The sequence below is a fragment of the Nylanderia fulva genome, unplaced genomic scaffold (assembly GCF_048542155.1).
Source record: "Nylanderia fulva isolate GAGA-0341 unplaced genomic scaffold, ASM4854215v1 Scaffold25, whole genome shotgun sequence".
Lineage (NCBI taxonomy): Eukaryota > Metazoa > Arthropoda > Insecta > Hymenoptera > Formicidae > Nylanderia > Nylanderia fulva.
Window position 1 is genome coordinate 2,704,612 of NW_028190314.1, and position 23,366 is coordinate 2,727,977.

At 34.2% G+C, this 23,366-nt stretch overlaps 1 protein-coding gene across 2 annotated transcripts in view; it reads left to right on the forward strand.

The window, feature by feature from the left end:
• TfAP-2 (transcription factor AP-2) overlaps positions 1-23,366 on the forward strand; it is an 83,222-nt gene that overhangs the window by 27,687 nt on the left and 32,169 nt on the right. For both annotated transcript variants that reach the window (XM_029315451.2, XM_029315453.2), the window contains exons 2-4: positions 4,623-4,997; positions 15,922-16,155; positions 17,187-17,238. In XM_029315451.2, the coding sequence (XP_029171284.1) occupies positions 4,623-4,997; positions 15,922-16,155; positions 17,187-17,238 (661 nt within the window). The remainder of the gene's footprint in view (positions 1-4,622; positions 4,998-15,921; positions 16,156-17,186; positions 17,239-23,366) is intronic.

Here is a 23,366-nt window from a genome sequence, read left to right on the forward strand (position 1 = left end):
TACGTCAACGATTTCTCCTCCTCGCGTAACAGTATTACGATTGATATCGGTTTATTTGGCAATGAGTCTGAGAGCGCACAAGTTACAACGTTGCTAGTTTGTAGGCGTCTGAAAACGTCATTCACCGGCGATTCAACATGCTTGATTGCTCAAAGCGAGGAATGAGTACAAGACAAATACGCGTACACGATATTTAAAATTCATCTTTTCGACTTTCGACTTTCCTTTCTCTCTTCAATCACATGTGTAGTCATGCTACGTACTTGTCGCGTTCAAATAATCTTTTATTTCTCGCCTATGATTCATTATATGTATCCTCATACTACTTAACGTATATAAAGTGCATACTTTTTTAAATATTCAATCTGAATTATACATATATTTGCAATTTCTCTGTTTAAAACGACGTACGAATTGAGCTTCCGACTGGAAACGGAGAGAGAAATATTTGAAAAAATACATTGATAAATACACTGATAAAATCAGATTTTATTCAAATTAGAATCTCTGATATATGTAGTGATTTATGTATAGTATATATTCTGTTTTGTTTTGAAATAGTCTAATATTTTAAAGTGAAACTAATAATAGTATTTTATATTTCTTACGAAATATATATAGATATTTAACGGAGAATTCCCTATTAAAATTATAGCTTAAAAATATTAATTATCATAGCTAAAATTTAGATATGATAACTAAATTTCTAATGTAATATTTAATATAGGGATACCTAAAATTTTTTTCCATGTATTAATGTCCTTTAATAACTCCAATTAAAAATAGATTATTTAAATTTTTTTATAATACCTTTAAATTCTATATAAAGCGCTATAAAATCATGTAGCAGTGATTCGAACATGGAGATTTTGTCTCGAAATATATTTTGTCCATTTCTTATCTATTTATATCCAGATATATACTTATATGCAAGATTAAAATTCTGTATCTCCTTGTCTATTTATAAAGAAGAATATTCAAAAGAATATGCAATTTATGCAATATATTTTTTACATAATTATTTACATACACGAACGAATAAATAAAACATATTATAATTTTTGAAATAATTTTTGTTTTTTAACTTTTGTGAATATATTTTAACCGCGAGGAATAAAATTTGCAAAAAAATCTGCAAGTTTTCGAGCATTAGTCGTACTTACATCATAGTAGGCCCTATGGCCATTCGTCGTGCGGCAATATTTAAAGGTCAACTATGAAAAAAATAGATACGCGTATCTTCATGTTCCATCATCCTTAACCAATCCCGTAGAATTCGATTTTCTACGGAAGGGTGAGTGGCATCCTGTGCTTTTGGACCCCTACTCATTCCTAACAAATTCAAAGGAATTCGCTGCGCTCAGCAACGCACACGCCTTCTCAGATATGCAGATGCATAAGGGCATAACATCGTAAAGGCTGAAACTTGGCCCTTTCGCGGTTTTATAGAGATGTATCGAGATCGTATCGCGATGAACGAGAACCTAATGCGATGCAAAAGCCTCTCTTTCCAATATCCCCGAGACACAACTCCGGATGATATTATCTACGTAATATCGTGCAATCGTGAACTCGGATCGCGAGATTATGTGAACCAGACAAAATGCATTTACCGCGCAGAAGGTGTCGATAGACCTGGTAAATCGCGATTTATACGGAACTTAAATAATTACGGAAAGATATAATCGAGTTCTCTCCATCTAAAATTTTCCATAGATAGATCTTTAAATCAATTTTTCCATCTTTTAATATATGTATATTAAAGTACTGAAAATATTTTTTTTTGTCCTATATTTTGTATGCTCAATTTATATTCAATGGAAAAATGAAACGTTATACCTATAGACCAGCAAAAGTTTTCAAACTTACAAATACGAATTGTAATTACAAATATTATTTTAACCAAATATATCGCAAAAATCATGTAAAAAATTTCAATGTACTCATATATTATTATACCATTTATAAGAAAAATGTATTCTATACTTACTATTTATAAAACAATTGTCATTTTTTGCATTTTCCGAAATGACAAACAGAAAAAAGGGTCTTGCTTAAAAAATAATCATTAATTATTAAACCACCATATTCATCTCGACTAAAGAGCCACACGCGATGTTATTGCGACAAATTAAGATAAGAAAATTTGGAAACTAAGAAATTTGAATCCTATGGTTGGGATCTCAGAAATTCCCCTTGTTCCTTCTCTTAACATCCCCTGTAAAGAAATAGACGAGAAAAATATTGGTCCGAAAGTTGGCTGAATCGGGAACTTTCGGACCAATATTTTTCTCGTCTATTTCTTTACAGGGGATGTTAAGAGAAGGAACAAGGGGAATTTCTGAGATCCCAACCATAGGATTCAAATTCCTTAGTTTCCAAATTTTCTTATCTTAATTTGTCGCAATAACATTGCGTGTGGCTCTTTAGTCGAGATGAATATGGTGGTTTAAAAATTCGAGAGCTGACTTAAAAATATTCTTATCATTAATTATTAAATTATTTGTTGTCTTTCATTTTGTTTCATACAGAAATCTGTTTTATTAAATATTAAAACAAGATTATTATAGAAAAGCATCAATGTTACTGTATAGTCTAGTCTAGGCAAATAAACAGCCGCAAGAGCTTTTCAACTCCCGAGATTTATCCCTTATATTATCACGTTATCGATTGTAGGGATACGACATTCTACTACATATACACATCGATCGAAGACTTGAAGATTATATTTCTCGCATTACCTAGAGTCAGGACATACCTGCACATTACCTATAAACTGTTTATGCACGTGCCAATTATCGTGAGATTTGTATTTAAGTTTTTACACTTGTATTCGCGTCTTTCTGTCGATTCGTTATAACAATCGATGTCTTATGTTGTTAAGTGGTAAATTTTAAAACCACATTTATTTCGCATTATTCGCTGCTTGCCGAAATTATTACAAGTGATTAAGACGGTTTATAAATATAGTAAGTACAGAGAAATATATGTAATTAATTACATCACGAAAATTTAAAATATACAATTGCAATTTTTATTACAATTGTTACTATTAGTTTCATAATGTTGTTTGTAATAATAATAGTAATTATATATATATATATATATATATATATATATATATTATTGTTAATAAGTGTATAACATTAATAACATTGATAATCACATTTGCACTTTGATTATTGATTTGATATTTCTTTTACTTTGAATGTGCCACGATTAGGCAAAAAAGTCACCGAATTAAGACTAGATATAAAAATTTGTAAGTTGTAATTAACAATATATAGACAGCATGATTTTTATAGAGTTTATGTTATATCTAATAAATGTCAGAATATATTAATCTGAAAAAGCTTTGTATAAAATTCTTAAAACAGACACTTTGAAAAAGAGTCTAAAGATTACGTGTGAGATTTGATCAATAGAGGAAATTTCCGTGTGTTACTGTGCTGTTGCTATGTTCGTTACCATATAATTTTGGCCCGCTCTAACTAATGCGCGATGCTTAAGCCTTTCGCATCGGATGCAACGTGCGATGCGTGACGTATCTCTTATCTCAGATCGATCAGATGTGCGAAGTAAATAGTCTGTAATTACCGTCATGAGAAGTGAATCCTTTACAGGTGACTGTATGTAAGACTTGTAAATGAAAGGAGATTCATTTTCTTCTTTAGCAAAATTAATTGATTAACCTTTCGGGCTTTTCTAGTAGCAAATCTTAACACGATATTACACTCTACTAGTACACTCTATTTAGTACCAATAAACAGGAATAACTTAAACGTATTTCCTGTTCTTTCGCGATAAATAAAAAATTATTTAAAATTAGTTTTTTTACTGCCTATAAATGTGTAAAAATATTGTATATTTTAATAGAGAGAAAATATATTTATATATATTTAGAAATAGAATTGTGTTATTATAAATATAAAGAAAAACTTTAAAGGAAAATTTAATAAAGAACAACACTTATATGTATATTCTAACAAAGTTTTAATTAGTACTTGTCTATACTTATTAATATTTTTTTATATCCCCGGAAAATTTTAAAAATTCATCTGAAGAAATCTTAATAATAATAATTAAATTTGTGTTTGTAAAATCTTCGAAATATTGTTTGCTCTCTAATATTACATAATAATAATATATACCGATTTTTGATGTGTCTGTGCAGGACCGTCTGACTAAAGAACAACACTTATATGTATATTCTAACAAAGTTTTAATTAGTACTTGTCTATACTTATTAATATTTACATCCCCGGAAAATTTTAAAAATTCATCTGAAGAAATCTTAATTGTAATAATTAAATTTGTGTTTGTAAAATCTTCGAAATATTGTTTGCTCTCTAATATTACATAATAATAATATATACCGATTTTTGATGTGTCTGTGCAGGACCGTCTGACTAAAGAACAACACTTATATGTATATTCTAACAAAGTTTTAATTAGTACTTGTCTATACTTATTAGTATTTATATCCCCGGAAAATTTTTTAAATTCATCTGAAGAAATCTTAATAGTAATAATTAAATGTGTTTGTAAAATCTTCGAAATATTGATTGCTCTCTAATATTACATAATAATAATATATACCGATTTTTGATGTGTCTGTGCAGGACCGTCTGACTGGTCATGGGGGCATCTCCTCACTGGGCGGCGGGAACTCGTCGCCCTATTCCGGTGCTCATCACCATGGACATCGAGGAAACGGAAACGGGGGTGGCATGCCCCACCACGGAGGCGCATCTCTGCCGACCGCCTCCGACTTCCAACCCCCTTATTTTCCACCCCCGTTTCCCTCGCATCACCATGCGCCCGCTAGCCCCCAGCACCCCGGTCTCGGCCAACCGCAACACCTGGATTACCTCGTCAGCGATCCTTATACGCAAACGCTCAACACGCTCCACCAGCACCACTATAATCACCTGAGCGCTGCCGTCACCGCGGGCCAAAGGAGCGGCGATCTCAGGAGAGACGCCGAGCTTCACGTGGTAAGTGCTCGAAATATCTTTCTTGCCACAGAAAAAAAAATTAGCTAAATTTTAGCTATCCCTATATTACAACCTGAAATTTATAGTTATCCATGCTTAAATTTTAGCTGTGGTAACTAATATTTTTTAGCTATAGTTTAAAGAAGAATTCTATAGCTAAAAAATATTAGCTATCGTAGCTAAAATTTAATTATGGTGGCTAATTTTTTTATAACGTGTGTCTTCCTCTTTCTAGAATACACTAATTAACTATTATAAAAGATCACAAATAAGGAATCGTACAATTATCATGTTTCCTGTCGTTGGGATAGATAGCTATATTTGATACATTGTAATATTATGTAAATGGATCGAAGATGACTGAAGAAGCTTTTCAGCATCTTTATATAAGAAGAAAGAAATGATACTTAAAAAACGTAGGCTAAAAAAGCTATGAAGAAAAATAATGCATAATTATAAAGAATTATATGTTATACGAATCTCGAGAAATTATTGCTAGAATAGAGTGCATATTGGTCAATAAAAATGTCATTCGTGGAAGATTAAAAAGTACGTATGAAAAACGATGACGGTATTTCGCAGTTATATTCAAATTGAACACTCGGTGCGAATAACATTTAATGACACACGTTCTGCAAGGTTAAAGACAGTCGTATATAACTCTATCGTAAAATATAGTCAACCGCAAAAAAATTCTACAGCCGAGTAACATACTTGACCGATTCGCATATGAGTCTTACATTCCTTAACCCTTTGACTCTGAAACTGTTTGTTCACGCAGTAACATATACATATGATCAATCTTACGTACTCGGACAAATGTCAATGTCATACACTTACATTGAACATTCGAGTTAACTTTTTGCACATACATCTTTTTTATTACTCTATATAATAAAAGAATTGCGATCGCTATTTTTGATCGATAATTCGCCCATTATTAATGTCACGATTATACTATATGAATGACCTGTGTAATGAATGAATTTTACATGTTTTCTAAATCTAAAATCAAATCTGTCAATTAGAAATTTGATATGTTTATTTCCAGAAGGCTTTCGAAAAGTATTTCCATTCAGAAAGTCATATAATATCATATTGTTAATTAGACATCTCAAGTTTTCTGACGATAATAAAGAGACAAAGAAACAGACGGAAAAAACTTTACCGCGCATTTATAAGTTTTTACTTAACCAAACTTGATATACCTACTTTATATATAAAAATATCCATTCATATATCATATATTGTATATAATAATTATTCGAAAATTAAACCCACGTTAAATGCATGTGGTAAAAAAACTCGGATTTTTCGTGCGTCTCGTTGAATAAAAGTGACAATATCTTAATATATTTTCATGCGTTATCCGATGTCATTAATTAAAAAATAATGATTGTCACGCTAAATTTAATAATGCTCGACTTACGATTCTGGACAAATTTATTTAAAGTTATTAAATTTGCAATGTCAATATATTTAATTTAAAAAGAGAAGAATTATGAAGTGAAAAGTAGAAGTTAATTTCTTGTATACATAAAAATTCAAATTAAATTAATTATTTTATTATTATATACAAATTATTTAATTTAATTGATTATCATCATTATTTTATATCTATATAAATATATTCCAGAAGAATTGCATTTACAAAGAGATAAAAGAGTTTTAAAGTTGACATATGATATTCTAACATAATTCTCCTTTGTACATACCTATACATTTTTTGCATAATTTCAAATCTCAGTCCTCAATTTTAACCGAAGATTAATCGTGATTCACCATTAACCGAAAGGAAAACTCGTACCTTTAACAAATGCGGTGCAAATCGCGGCGTGTAATCTCGGCTGGGGCGGCATCCTTCTTTCTCGCGGGATCTCCGGCGCAGATATCCGGCATACTCGGAAGCATATGGAAATCGTGGCACTGTCGGTCGGCGGTATTCGTCGCGGGGAAATGAAAACCGGCAGAGATCCGGTCACGTGCGTCGCTCGGATACCTCATTAGCGAACCGTCCGTCCGGCGTGTTATTTGTAGGACGCCGCCGCGCGCAGCGTCTCGAGTTGGACACGTAATGACGGGTGGTATCGATCTATTAGACGGGTCGCGGCCAATAAGTCGTCCCGTGACATCGGTGATTGCGATCGTTTGATCCTCTCGCGAGCGCGGCCGCCCGTGGACGACCTCGTCGGCTGGGCCCCGATGCCGTGCGCGACATTTGCATTTGCCACGGTACGGAATGGCCTGCTGCGTGTAATGTGCGCCCTACGTGGACGAGCAACATGTCGAGCAAACGTGTCCTGTCCTTGAGAGATGTCTTTGATACAAGAATCTTTCACGTTACCCGCGAATTTTACGAAGCACTTCTATTAATTTTTTTTTTTTTTTTTTTTTTTTTTTTTTAAATATCGTGCATACAACTTTAAGTTTGTTAATACTGTTTGTTTTATTTGCAATTAATTTTTTTAATAATTTTCGTTATCAAACTATACTCGTGTGGACAGGATAAAATTTTTAAATAATTGCTTGTCTTTTTTAAATATACTAAACAATTCTTATATAGATTAAATGATTCCATACATATATTCATCTATTATAATTGAAAAAATATATATCTCTATTAATGGGAGTATATCATTGTTTAATGACAGTAAAAATTTCTTAAGAAATGACATTTGATTTAATTTACAATTTGCTTGCATTTTAATATCATATATACCGTCACATCCAGATGTTGGACTATCGGCTTCTCTCTATCTCTCTTTAAGTCTTAATAATTATTATAAGAATAGTATTCGTGGTCCACCTTGCGCTCGGTATTCACGAAAACACCACCCTAATTACTGCGTCAACACACGCCACTGCCGTCATTTCTATACGGATTACATTCGGACAGTTTCCAAAGGTGTCGTGTAACGCGAAGGAAATACATGCGACGAAATTCGACACGAATGCATGCGTTTTTACACAAGTCCATCCGTTTCGCACACCTCGAATTTTAGAAGAGCACGGCGGTTTGTCGCAGAGAGCATCTGTCCATGCCATATGCAGGCTCGAGTTGCCGTGTCGGCGTTTTATCGAAGACCATGATTATTTTCTGCCCCGTATGATTAAGGGACGTGCATACGATACCATATATACGATACTGCTACCGTAATTTTACTGTCGAGCAACTTGTCGTAAGAACAGAATTTTATAACACGGATGTTATCAGTTGAAATTTTTTTTTAATATCGAGTTTATATCCTTAAAAAATAATCTAAAATTTAAATTTAAAGGATTAAAAATAAATTGTATCTTGTAAATTAATTTTTAGGCAAGCAAAGAGATGAGAAAATATTATCCTAAATTCAATATTAAATTTTATTTCCACAGATTTTTTATTCCTAAATTATATTGCTGAGATAGTTATAAATCACAAAGATACAACATTGTTTTAGCAAAACTAACAAATTTCACGTAATACTTTCCAATAATAAAAAGTGATTCAATAATATCACTGATTGCGATGTAGAAAAGTCTGAACAAACTTTACTCATCCGCGATCAAACGTACGTTATCGATTATCTCAAACATCCCCCTCGATGCTATTTCTTTCTAAGCCGACGGGCATTCTTCTAGGAAGGGTGGATATCTTTGATTTTAATGAAATCTCACATTGCCATGCTTTCGATTTCCTGCAATATCGAATCAAATGCGAAACTACAATTTTGTAATGATTGATAACACTTTTTCTATTATTTTCTGCATCAGAAAATAATTACGATTTTATTAGATCACTGTAAAAATTTTGATTTTGGAAAATGCATCGACTGCGCTTATATATGCCTATATTTTAAACAGATTGAAATACGCCTGTGAGTTCTTGATAGCCATCTATCATAATTCTTTAATGCATGAAGTCAATAATTAACTGACACGAATGAGCCCCACCCATCAAGTTAGAAAAAGAAAAAATTTTAAAACTCTGGTTATTAATAATGGAATAGCAATCAATTGCGATAAAAAAGGAGATGATAATGAACAATTTTAAAAAAACACGGACAAGAGATTATATCATAAGCTACTTATTGTACAATTATTCGTACCGCGCGTATGTATATATTCCAAGGATATATGTATTGTATGTAGATGACGACATGAATTTACATCTAAAATATTTGTATTTAAATTATTCGTAAATTAGTTTATTACATATATAATAAATTAGTTATTTAATAGCGACTGAACTGAAATCTCAAAGTATTCGTGCCAATAATTTATGATGTATTAAAATGCTGTTAAAATTAGAGTAAATTTAGCATTTTAAAGCTATTTTTCATATTAAAATGTGTCTTTAGATTAATGTGGAGATGCGTTTTTTCTTAATTCTAACAAAAAAAAATTCGAAATTTTACACAATGAGCAAAATTCGTAAATTACTTTTAATCGTCTAAATTTCATACATACTTATCCAATGTTGTATTCGTTAATATACTATATTTGTGATCGAACTTTCAATCAAATTATTGACAAATCAATGAACGGCGCCGGAGAGAAATTCGTTCCCTGCAATTATTAGATATCATTTTCAATTCTAATCGACGATTATCTGAATATTTCGATAAGCGTCTTTCAGAACTCGCCGTGCCGAGGCTCGCGAATTGGAGCGAAGTCGTAGAAACCGATGAAATCGTGCAGATAAACGCTTGCGACAGATAGGCGACAATAAATAGCGGCGCGCGGTTTATCGCGAGAAATCCAGGAGGTTTAACGACGGAGAATGCGAGAGGATCTACGGTTACTTCATGCCCGTCATAAGACGTGACTTTCGGATCCGCTCCGGAGGCAAGACACTACACGGAGAGGGTAGGGAAGGAGGTTGTTCATAGGACACGAAGTCTTAAGCCCCAGCCAGTTCTCCGGAAACTACATACCCGGTGTCTTTGCATAGTTCGCCATAGTTAGGAAACTTGAGCGTTTTGGGTATTAAACGCGTTCCGCGTTTGCGCGTCTCGCCACGGGATGCTCCAAGTGTCCTCATCGTTAATGCTGATAACTAAATCGGCACGAGGAACCGCGCGACAATTTGGCGGACGAAATTTCCGTCCTGCATGTATATATATATGCATAATCGTCATCGCGCCGGATATATGTCATCGCATGTAGTTCAGTCAGTGATTAGAGCCTATCCATGCCACCTAATAGCCATTAGAATCATTGATTAAATCATACGATTAATGGGCGGTCCGTAATTAGATGGAAATAGCAGTTTAATCACTGTGATACGAATCCATGTTTATTCCACAATTAACATACTATCTATTATCTCCTTTTTGTTCTCTCTTCTTTTTTCTGTCTCATGAAGTTTAGTCTTATATTTTGTCCGATAGATTTATTTTGATTACGACAAAATATAAATTAATGTTTCCTCAGTTTGAATATGTTACAAGTCGTACACGTGTTATAAATAATAATGATTAATGTAATCGAAATGCGGTAATATATTAATTTCAGAAATTTATAGACTTATTTGTTAACAATAATGGTTTCCAATTATCAGTCGGTTATTTTGTATAACAATAGCAATGAAACAATTAGCTTTTAGTATATATTAATATCGAAATTTTAATTGGCCTATTTTATGACTAATGATATTATTCTGTTACTCGTAGAGGAAATGTTTTTTTACGTAAACTTGACAATTCCACAAAATTCCATGATGCGAAATAAACCTCCCTTCTCCCCGTTCCTTCACCCTCGTGCGTTTTCTCGCTGCACCCCGTTAAGTAATTTACTTATTAAATTTTCGGCTGACCTTTGGCATTCCCTCGGGGAAAATGCCATGGACGTTTGCTTTGAGGCAAATATGCTAAGCAGTGCGATGCCTAAGATGATGCTAAAGGTATCCCCAAAGGGTGAACAAACCCGCATCTTGCGTTATTAGTAAATCGCGTTTTACACATAATATCATTTATGCCTTATTCAAAAAATGATGACATTAACTAAAATTTATGCTTCAAATATATTTCAAATATATTGTCAATTATATAGTTATATAGCAAAAGGGGAGGATATAAAAATTTAATAAAAAAATAAAATTTGACATCGCGATATAATATAAACATAATAAATTTTTTAACACTTTACATCTCCCTTTTTCTCTCCCTTTTCAATCCTCGCCACGTTTTGAACGGAACGAGCGCGTTTCTGAAAGAGATCACAATGCCAATAATCAACCAAGTGGATCGACCGATTCCAATAGCTTTATCCTTGAAAACGCGAAGGCGATGCTCTGTCGTATCCTCCCCTTGTGTTTCATTGTGCATGATGGTACCTTGACTGGGCCCCTTTAGCGTCCTTATGCTCGAGAGAGTAGCATTTGTGACGGAGCCTTTCGACTAAAAGGGGTTTGGATATTCGAGAAATCGGCACCATTGTTGCGCCTTCGCTGCTAAAAAGAATTTGGGAGCTTGTTGTTTAATCGCCTGCGCGAACAAGTCTGGGTCGATGGAATTTAAATTCGTTGTTATAGACATAAAGAATAAATGCAAATCGAGTGAATTTCAAGTAGCTGTAAGCATTACACTCGATGTGCAAGATATTTTAAAAATTTCTCATATATTTTTCGAAGATTTTTGGCTCTCTCGTTTTTACTTCGTTCTTTAATTCAGTATCTAAAATCTATACAAAACCAGCCGATGATTCATTGGAAAATTTATATTCGATATTTTAATAACAAAAAGAATAAATGCGATTCGAGTGAATTTCAAGTAGCTGTAAGCATTACACTCGATGTGCAAGATATTTTAAAAATTTCTCATATATTTTTCGAAGATTTTTGACTCTCTCGTTTTTACTTCGTTCTTTAATTCAGTATCTAAAATCTATACAAAAGCAGCCGACGACTCGTTGGAAAATTTATATTCGATATTTGAATGTTCCATGCAGTATAGTAACACGTTACGTGTAGTTACGTTTTTGCAATACTACTGAAAGCGGGCATGGATATCTCCGCAATTCCAAACATTCGCGACGCGTTTCTCGGTACGTGTTCGCGACGTAAATAATATACTTACTTATAACTGTACATACATACTCGATATTGCAACGCGGAGGAATATTACATAATGGGAGATAAATCGCCGAGCACAAGAATGCAGACGAAATATATTAGAGACATCGTTGGGTCCGTCTCGTTGTGTGGCTCGCGAAAGATCCGATCATGCCATCATTTATCAGTATATCGACATTACCGTGGCGGTGATTTCATACGTGATTTTATTTTACCGGAGCGTTTAACGAGAGAAAGGCGATCACATTTCATCTCATTAGTTGGCACAGCACGGTTACATCAACGTATAAACTATCGCGGACTCGTCAATAAGTCCAGAAAGCAGTTCCGAGCACGTTAATTAACCGTACGTCGTAACTTTTTTTTTAATTCCCGTGAAAGTCCAAGTTCCCGGATGAAGTCGGCATTACGCGACACATAAAACGTATAATTTTCGATCTCCTAATCACGGGGATTCCTATTCGGACAGTCATGACCTTAATGCCTCTCCCGCGTCTGTCAAACAATTTCCTCCCACTGCGAATGCAACATAGCGACGCTATCGATCATATCGGGCTCGTTAGACATATTTGCTGATCCAAACACGCATTACGTTTCCCGTACATTAGAATGATGAATAGATCGAATAGCCTCGATCTCACGGAAACTACGAATTTAAAATCTGAACGAACGGATACGTAGGTACGACGATTGAAATTGACATTTGACCGACTATAGTGTTTAAAACATCGATGCACGATCTCGCAATTTTCTCCAAACTAATCGAGCGGAATCGAAAAAATCACGCTCACGCACACATTCTGAATATCACCGTTCTCGATAAACATTAAACGTGATCTTCTAAATTAATCTCGTGAAGAAAAATATAAAATAAAATTGTCATACTATTAACACCCGAATTATTCAACAATTTTATTAAGTATAATTAAATTTATTAAATATAAATAGTGAAAGTGTCATATTTACATCCGAGTTATTCAGCCAATTTTATTAAGTTGTTTAATTAAATTTATTAAATGTCTTTTAAATCAAAACAAAATTATAAAATTTTTACACGTGTCGAAAATCTTTAGATCAGTTGCAGTATTGAAATACGAATGGGTGATAAAATGCGAACGATAGACGTAAACATATGAGAGTAGTGTGAGGCAAGAGATGCTGATCACATCCTTCGATCGAGGACATTCGGTCCCGTTCGAGAGCTTTTTCCCCTTTACATATACTATATGTTGCACGATTTACATGATGATGACAGAACGGAAGATTACAACAGAGGGAGAACAATTTGGCAACAATTTGAATCGGAGAAACTCGTGATTTCTTCTCCGCGATGCGATGCTCGTATAAGAAAAGATGTAGAACAATAGTGGAAAGAATTCGTAATAAAACCGTATTTGTGACACGAGCAATACTCGCACAATCTGGATAAAACCGCCACTTCTTCTCTAGTACTTGTGATTAAGATTCTGAACATATATTCATTTTATATTCGTTTTATAGTCGTTTTATATTTCTTAGAAGACACTCGCTTGGTCCTATCGTATCCGTTTATCGTTTCTCGTATCGTGCTAGATACACGTGCGTATCTATTATAAATGTCAAAATAAATTTCTACACTATCATACCGTTACATAAATGAATATGATAAATATAAACATTTATTGCGATTTCTAACAAATAATTAGAAAAGTCGAAGTATCGTAAGTGTACTTATACTTTGAAAAAAATTTCTAAAATATAAATACCCTGAAATTTGCAGAGATAATCACTCGTAAAAAAATAAGAGATATAAGAAGAGTTCAGGTTTAACAGTAAAAATTCAGTGCTAAAAAACTAAAAGAATTGTCAATTTTATTCGATCGAATTATTGTCCAGCATTACCTTGAAGCTTGTCAAATCAAAGTAGTTCAGTTCGTGATTTCTAAATGATCTCGTATACATATATGTGCATATTTACGAGTAATTTTAAACAGCCGCGCGCGCACCCATATTTATCGGATATATGCTTATAGGGAATAATTACGATCGGCGGGATTTATTAAAGCCTGACAGCTCGTTCATCTTTATCGATGACATAAGAGAAGTTTTATAGCGAGATGATTCCTTACGTGCGACTTCAACTCTATCCCCTTCTCTTAGCCTTCTATTAAAACCTTATTATACATTGATTGATATAAGTTGTCACACAAACTATATAGAAACTACTTGCGGTACGAAAAGCTACAAATGAGCTCCGATGAAGAATTCGCGATAAAATAGAGAAGGAAATCTTTCGAATTAATGCCGTTTATCGAGTTGTGTAGTAATTTATCGGTCGACGAAAAAAAGAGAGAAAGATAATATTGTGATATTTTTAAGAATTTTGTTTAATCGCGATAATACATATATTGTACATAATAATGTTTTTTTGACGAGTCATCATCCATTTCTCAATTTAGCGAGAGTATATAATGCGAATGTTGAAATACATACGCAAGCTAGAGTAATCTCGTTACCTGAAAGCATAGATTTATCTTTCTGTTATTCTAATCGGAAAACATTGCACGCAACACTCGATTTATTATATAATTTTTAAAAAATGTAGTTTTTTATTCTCTTTATATTTTTCTTTTACTATCTTTTGAATTGATAGACTTCTTCACAAGCATTAAGAAAAATGAAATAAAGTAATCTTTAATTTATTGATATTTGTACGTCTTAACTTGTCTACATCTTTTGAAACTAATAGTTTTTACAATGTAATCTTTGTAATATTTATATATACGTAATAAATGATTACATATTCAAAAAATATGAAAAACCCATCTACATTTCTATTCTTTGTGTCAATAGCAATTTTTTATAATTTAGTATTTGAAAAAGATCGAAAAATAAATGCCCGCGATTTGTCACATAAACAAAACCTAAATAACGAACGGTAATATCATCCGACTTATTATTATCAGCAGATGTTACGCAGGCATTGCGCAGAAATATGGTTGCACACATCACATTCAATAATAAATATGAATAAGAATGTAAATATATTCAATAGACATGTAATTTATACGCCGTGTCTGAGAACTAATTGCGGATGATGTTTCGCTAATGACAGCGCGCGCGGTTATGGCTCACTGTTTTCCTCTCTCATTATCATCCTAAATACAGTACAAAATCATCACGCGGGATATAGCGAAGATTCCTAACCGTCATGGATCCGTTATACCGGTGATCGAGGCAATTTTTCTCCCGTAAGACGTGGCAACCTTTTACTTCGTTATCGACCTTCGGCCTTTACCTATTTACCACCTATCGCCGCGGCCGTGTAGTTCCCCGCGATACTAAATTAACGCTTGCCACGGATATCGAATTAGATCCCGTCCACGTGGACGTCCACGTCAGCTTCAGCCGTAACTTTAACTTCGGTTTTAATCTTCCACGTTATTTCTATATATCACGTATTTATGATTGCTTTAGCTTTTCAGCTTTAATCTTAGCTTTAATAAGGGTTGAATATTCTATTCAATATTTTGTATTACACGTGCAGGCAAAGTGGCACTTTGTGTGCGTGTTTTCTGTGCGGAAAGCGGCCGATTTCCCACGCCGCAAGATGGCGGCGTGCGATCGGCCACCTCGCGCTCAAAGCCACTTTACCTGCACTTGTAATACAAAATAGTATGTGTATCACGTGCGGAAAGTTGACAATTGTTCACTCGTGACCAATTGTCAACTTTCCGCACTTGATACACAATATACTATAATTTGACACTTTTAAACAAATTCCCCATAAATAAACAAGTTGTCCCATAATTTGTACAAAACAATAAGGGTCCCTCCTCTGTCGAGACCGAAAATGAAGCGCGCTGATCGAAACGTTGCTTCTGATTTCAGAACATGCACGCTTCGTCGTTCCCTTACGACGGCGGACGTAGCAGTGGCGGAGGCGGTGGCGGCGGAGGTGGCGGCGGCGGTGGCGGAGGTGGTGGTGGTGGCGGTGGCGGAAGGGGTGTCGAGTCGTACGGCGCCGTACGTCGCCCCGACGCCCTTCTACCGCCCCCGGGCCTCGACCAAACCGACCTCGTTCTGCACAGCAGCCTCGTTGACGACCCCCAGGTGAGCGACGATGTACGTAATCGCAACATATTTTCTCTATTATCACATCCCCCCGATGTCGCCTCTTTTCGACGACTCTTTCTCACCCCGAAGAATAGCCGCGAGACTCTCCGAATACGAAAGCATTACGGAGAGCATTATTGGAGAACTATTCCAAGATTGCGTACATCGAGATGTACGCGAGGGTGCTTTTCTTTGGCACGATGTTTTTAATATATAGCATTCATTTTTTAAATATTAGTGTAATAAAAATAGTAGATGAAATCGTTCTTTTTTAATTTTATTCTAATTTTGCACGTGGAATTTATTCTAAAAAGATCGAAATTTAATAGCATCCAGAAAGTGGAAAAAAATGGGGAAAGGAAAAAGAGCTTAAAATTATCCTTTGGGTAATTTCTATTGTTAATCTCTTGCAGGATAAATTCTTGTCGATTCTTTCGCATTAGTTTGTTTTTGAAAAATGATTACAGAGGTAGTTATTTTAACAACAAAAGTTGTAGCATCCATTAAATAGAATGTCATACGCTTGCGGGACGGAATGTTGCGAAATATGCCTTGCTTTGCTGTGGTTAAAATATTTTTCTTTGTTTTACACGAAAGCATACATATATCGTACAATGCATACGTGAAAAGTATGTGTTTTATGAAAAGAGTATTATAATAAAGGAGACATCTGTATTAGTGCTATGATGCTAGCGCAATATTAGAAGTTCTTGCATTTGCTCTTTGATTTTTTTTAATTTATACATATTAGGAAAAAAATATTAAAGTAAATTAAAAACTTTCTTTGAATATTAAATATTAAGACACAAACTTTTCTTGGAAAATATCTTGCGATTGGTTCGACGGATTATTAAATGTTTCGGAATATCATAGCACTGTGATATTAATTCGAAATATTTAAAGAATTTAGCAAATTCTATGATCAAACTATCTACATACAGTTTCAAGGAAACTTTGTTGAAAAATTATTTCTAATATTTTATGTAATTACCAAAATACTTAATATAAAAATTACAGAGATTAAATTTTTTATTTTGTAGAACACAAACGTGGACGATGGAGGGTTCATGAACGACCTACCATTACTAAAAAGTGAGTAAAAATACTTATTATCTTATATTCGTCTTTTCATTTTATTCTATGAATCTTAACAAAAACGAAGAAAAGCGTTCGATCATAAAATACTGTCAATGATGGTTTTAATAACTTCTATCGAGTTTTAATAAATAGAGCCAATATTATTTTTTTACATACGTATATATCTAACGTATGCCTTATAAAGATCTCGAAATGCGACCTATAATTTCGTCGTGCGTAATGCAAAGTTAATTTCGATACCCGACTCCCGGGATCGTTCGATTCGGAATTTATCCCTCGAGTAAATTTACACATCGCGCAAGAGAACGTAAAACGCAACGTGCACATCGCCGATAAATACGCGCAATAGCAACTGGAAATAGCGAGCAGCAGCATAATCCCGATATAAAACGATTGCTGCGCAGCCGGAAATATAAAGTAAGCGACTTGTCGCCCTTAATTAGAATTTATCTCTCGCTTGCTCTCCGTTATGTCAAGGGCACGCAGGCCAGATTTTTAACCGTTTGTGAAAATAAGTTTAAGGCCGCGCGCATAAAAGTGACGCACCGGTACATTCTTATGCGAGTGATCGTTCCTCTTGCAATAGAGAGATCGCAAAAAGCCGCACGAGCTGGACTTTCTGTCGAAGAGCATCGCGTAAATTACAGTACGATAAATTATATCTACTACAGTTCGCATATGGTCAAGTATAATTCTCAGCTTCTTGCCTGTAAAAAGTTTCTGAATAACAGAATTATACTCCGTATATATGCAAAATAAAATTCTTGAAAAAGGCTAATATAATCGAGAGATTTGAATAAATCTAAATATTATACGATACAATTTTTATTCGCTATATTAGAAAAAGAAACGTTTCCTTAATTTTCATAGAATTTACACGAACGGGGAGAGAAGACAAGATTGTCATTTGACTTGTTTTTCGAATAAGTGGATAGATTTTGGATAGAACGGATGAGAGATTTGTGTATATAAAAAATGTCATGATTGCATAATTCTGATCGAGTTACCGCTGAGAGAAGGAGGATATGTTACGAATCGCGAGAGAGGCAGATTATAAGGAAACTTGCACCACGTCTAATTTCGCGAGCGAGATACGCCTCTCGTCGACGCGTCAATCCGAGATCGAATCGCGGCCAGCGTCTCTTGCGAAAGTATCACGCTCAGCTAGACCGATCGTATCCGATCACTGATCCGAAAAGAGAAGAGAAGTGGAGAAGTCTCGGTTTGTCATTACACCTATATCGGTCTAGATATGTAACTTTCGATCTGTGAATTAATTACGAAATCGTATACCACTGTTCAAATATGGTAGCAGTAATTTTCGTTTATTTTGGTCGACAGAGAGAGGATACGAAAGTTATCGCACTTTCTCTCAATTGCGAATGATTAATTTTGCATTAAAGCTTCAATTTTTAAATCATTATTTTGTTAATCATCATCAGACCCTGCATCAGCTGTGAAAATATCTCAGCATCAGATGTGAAAGAAATTTGCAAGAAAGCTCTTTGCAATCTCTCGCTGCGTTAAATGTCAAATTTAGCAAAAGGAGAATCTGATTATACATCGATATAGCTATTTAGCGACGTCATTTGGGAAACGTTGACGGAAATTTTCGGAAGTACCCGTACAGCCCACAAACGTATTACGAGACGACCCTCGTGTTTCACGCGTGTAATTCTTTTCGCCTCTTCGGATCGTCACGTCGCACAATAGTCGAGAGCCTGCCATAGGTCGCATAGAATCGCAGGAAAGGAACGTAACGTAACATGCGTAGAGGAGGTGCGAAGGAAGAAAAAGAGAGAGGAAAAAAAAAAACACAGTGCGTGCCCGCGGGCGGATCGGATTTCGCTCATTGTCATTGTAATTTCTTGACGGGGTGTAGTTTTCGGGGCGTTCCTCACCACAGGGGTATTACCCTACAGATGGCTGTTTGTTCGAATGTCACCGAGGGTTATTATATGCCTCGTTACTCGTCCTGCCGACAGCTTATTTGGCCAGTCTCTTTTTCCTCTATTCTCGCTTCTTTTCCCTTTTGCTTTTTCTCTCTCTCTCTCTCTCTCTTGCTCCTTTTTATTTTACGAAACCGGAATATATGGAATATATGTGTAATGTCAATTTCGATACGCGTGCAATATTATTTAGACGTCTGTACATTAAATATCCCGGTTTAATCCGATTTATGGAACTGGAGAGAAATAAGAGACATAGCATCTGTAATTTATGATGTTGCTCCTTGCTCCGCGTCGTGATTTTCTCAATTAAGATATCTTCGAGATTTGTTCCCCATTGAATCGGATTTATCTAAAAATGTATATTTCGCGCGATAACTTTTTACGGGCAAAAAGAGACGGGAGAGATTTAAAACTCACTTGCTTCTGTCATGTAGGTATCATTCCGATCGGAGACGATATATATCGAGAGATACGTATAGTTGAAAGACGCGTTCCGCTTCTCGGAAGCCGGTTATACAATTATCGCGGCTTACCTTGGCTCCGTCACTCGACGACGACGCGCTCCAATTTAACTTTGCTACGATGTATCGAGGACGAACGGATTCTTTCTACCAGCGATAACGCGCGCTACGAAATTCGTTGATCGGTAGCTATACATTTATAAATTAGCACTCACGTCAAAAATTCTTCACAAATCAGAATTTGGACAAGATATAAAAGAACCGTAATATTCTTTTTTTATCTTTTCTATATATCAAGTAATATCTGTGTCAATATATTATATAAATTTATAATTTTTTAGCGGTGGTGTTATTAGAACAATTGTGTACTTGTAATATATAGTTTATTATTTATTGTACTGTTATTCTAAATTTTTCAGATTTTTTATCTATTAATTATATTTTAATTTAATTCATTAACTATTAATTTTCCCAGAAATACATATGAATGTGTTTTTTGCTTAATAATTCATCATCTTTTACTTTGCAACCGAAGGAATAAATTTCGTCGTAAATTGATTCATAATGATCTTTTTCCAAACAATTCTGTTCTTTAATTATTCGCAATGAACTTAATGAAAAAAAATATATAGGTACTATAAATAAAATATATTATGCGTATACGAAATAAAAATTTGCAACAATATATATAACTTATTGAAAAGCATTCACTTTTAAATCAGTTAGTCATCTCTATTGTATTTTAGTTTTATATCGAATTAATATACATGTTTTTATTCCATACCTTCGAAAACAACTATGATATATAAAATTCGCAGTCAATCTAAAAACTATTTTTCGAGAAAAAAAATTTGTTTTCAAGAGAAAAAAATTTATGTAAATCATATGTATAATTCTAAAAAAAGTCAAGACTAACAATCTTAAGCTGTTTCAAGAAAACATGTATTTTTATTTTCAAATTTTTGCAATTTATGAAAACATATTTAATAAAAGATACGAATCTGTAACTTTGCTTATCTATTTAACACATATTTTATAACGCGAATATATGTACGTGAGATTAATCTATCATTTCTAATATAAAGTCGTACTAAGTATTGGAAGTAATTAATCGCGTTCAAAGGCCAACCAACGACATACTCTTACGACTTTAATGTTTTTTTTTCGAATTACATGTTCTCTTGATAAACTACTTTGCTATTCCTCGAGAGCCAGTGAATTCATTAGTCACCGATATTCTTCATTACTAAATCCATTTATTTTATCTGCGATATATGGGTCTTGGTGATACAGTCTTGACTTCCTTTTTATTTACCCGAAATGTTTTTTTATTAAATATAAATTATTGAAACTGGGGGTTCAGTTCGAAACTCTTCAATTGACAACTGTCAAAAGAAAATCGCTGATCGATTCTAGGCTTCGATTATCGAAAGGGGTTTTCGAGATGTGCCCCACAAAATAATCAACTTATTTTATCTGCGATATATGGGGATACAGTCTTGACTTCTTTTTTATTTACCATAGAAATATGTTTTTTTATTAAATATAAATTAGTGAAACTGAGGGTTCGAAACTCTTCAATTGACAACTGTCAAAAAAAAATCGCGCGGATCGATTCTAGGCTTCGATTATCGAAAGGGGTTTTCGAGGTGTGCTTCTTGCATTGTTCGCGGATGGGACCATCCTGGGCAATGAATGGAGGGCGGCCACCATCTTTGTACAAAGGCAGCTAAACTCCTAAAATCAACCCCTAATGAAATTAACGATCACCACGTTGCTCGTAGTTGCCCCCGGGGCCCAGGTGGGATCCCTCTGCTTGGCGGAAGCCTACTCCGGCGAAGAGTCCCTTTAGGGTCGAAAAGTCACACCCCAGTCACATACCAGCTAACCAATCAAGGTCGAGAAGTAAGCGAAGTCGCTGCTACGCGTCGATTGGTTAAGTTTCCGGCCCAGTTGATTGCCCAGGAAATTGTGCGTGTCCAGGACGCACGTGTAAGCCTCGGCTACGCGCTCAAGGCTATTCGCAGATGGAGATATTTTGTATGGTGGCAGTCACGTATAGCGATAATTGTTTCGCATGTTGACGCGCGTGCCGCCTTCGAGCTTTGTTCAGTAAAGCCCTTCGAGCTTTTTCGTTTTATGCTACAAAATCGTTAAATGATGTGCGGAGGCATACGAGAGGATTTGGTGGGAAGAATTTTGTCAAAAGCGGATTTAATTTTCCTCAACGTAAACACAAATGAAATACGACATAAATACGTGTATCGTATTTTTAACTTCGTAATTTTCCCAGGGAATATATCTTATTAATTAATAATTACCGAATTAAAAAGTTGTTATAGAAATATTGATTCCGAAAAACTGAAAAAAAATCTTTATAAATTGTAACGATTTTTTTTGCTATAAATCTTTGTATCGCTCGAACTTTCGCTAATCGCTAATTAATGTTACTGATTAATTTTTCTAAGAAAACATTGAATACGAGAATTATGAAATAATTAATTTAAAACAGTACTCTTTAACTATAATACCTTTACATCATTTTATAGATAATATATGACTTTTTCTTTTTAAATAATCTGCAGAAAATATCTGAAGTTAATTGGGCGCTAAGAATTAATAAAAAAATTTCTCAATTATAATAATATATGCGTTAAGAGATGGCTGATATCATAAAGAGAAAAAAATTTGAGAAAAATAATACAAAAAAGTTTGATGAAAGTTGCGCAAGATTGCTGGTCCGGCCTTGACGGATACTAGGATCTCGTTGAGACAAGATCGATGAGTACATCCATTTGCAAAATCCACATGAATATATGCAATAATCGTCTGTCGGTACTTCGTAAGTACCACCGGTTATATTAATTTTACACCGATATATTGATATATACCCCAATAATAATTGCATTATATAATCACGCCATAAATCATATGTAGATGCACGCGAGAGTATACCTCTCATTAAAATTACGGACACGACGCGTTGCACCGCGCACGAAATGATTTCTCTAAACAGCCCGCGGCTATGGATAATAGTAAATCGTCAAACATCAGCATCACGATGAGAGTTTCTTTTTACCAACTTATGATGTGTAGGTGAATCAACGACCGGCATCGACATGCTTATTTATTTTCGGTTTATTTGTTTACATCATTTATTGTCGACAGCGTATTCGCTTGCTTTCTTTTGTCTCTGCGCTTCCTACTTTGAAATTCAGATATATTTTTATACAGTATCTCTCTATTTCTACTTTCAGTCACTTTATTTTTTACAGTTGCACATTTAATAAAAAAATATAAGCTTAGTAATCATATCAATCTTGATGGAATTTAATCGTAAGATCCGAAGACACAATAGAATCATATATGTTCGAATACAAAAAATGTACATAAAACAAAATATATATAGGTATACTAGAATTTATAATTAATATTCAGATAGTTTAATTATTATTTTTTTAATTATTTTTGAACAAAAGATTCACTATATATAAGTTTATATTTGAATACATTTGTTTTCTGAGCAATTAGAAAAATAGTAATTAATATATTGTAGATAATCTTTTTTGAATATTAATGTAATATTAATGAACTCTGATATTGCACATATAACGCGCTAATTTTAATGTGTACAAACTGCAAGTCATGAATATATATCAATTTGTGCTATCTGTACATCTAAATGAACATTTCAAGCTGCGTCATTGCT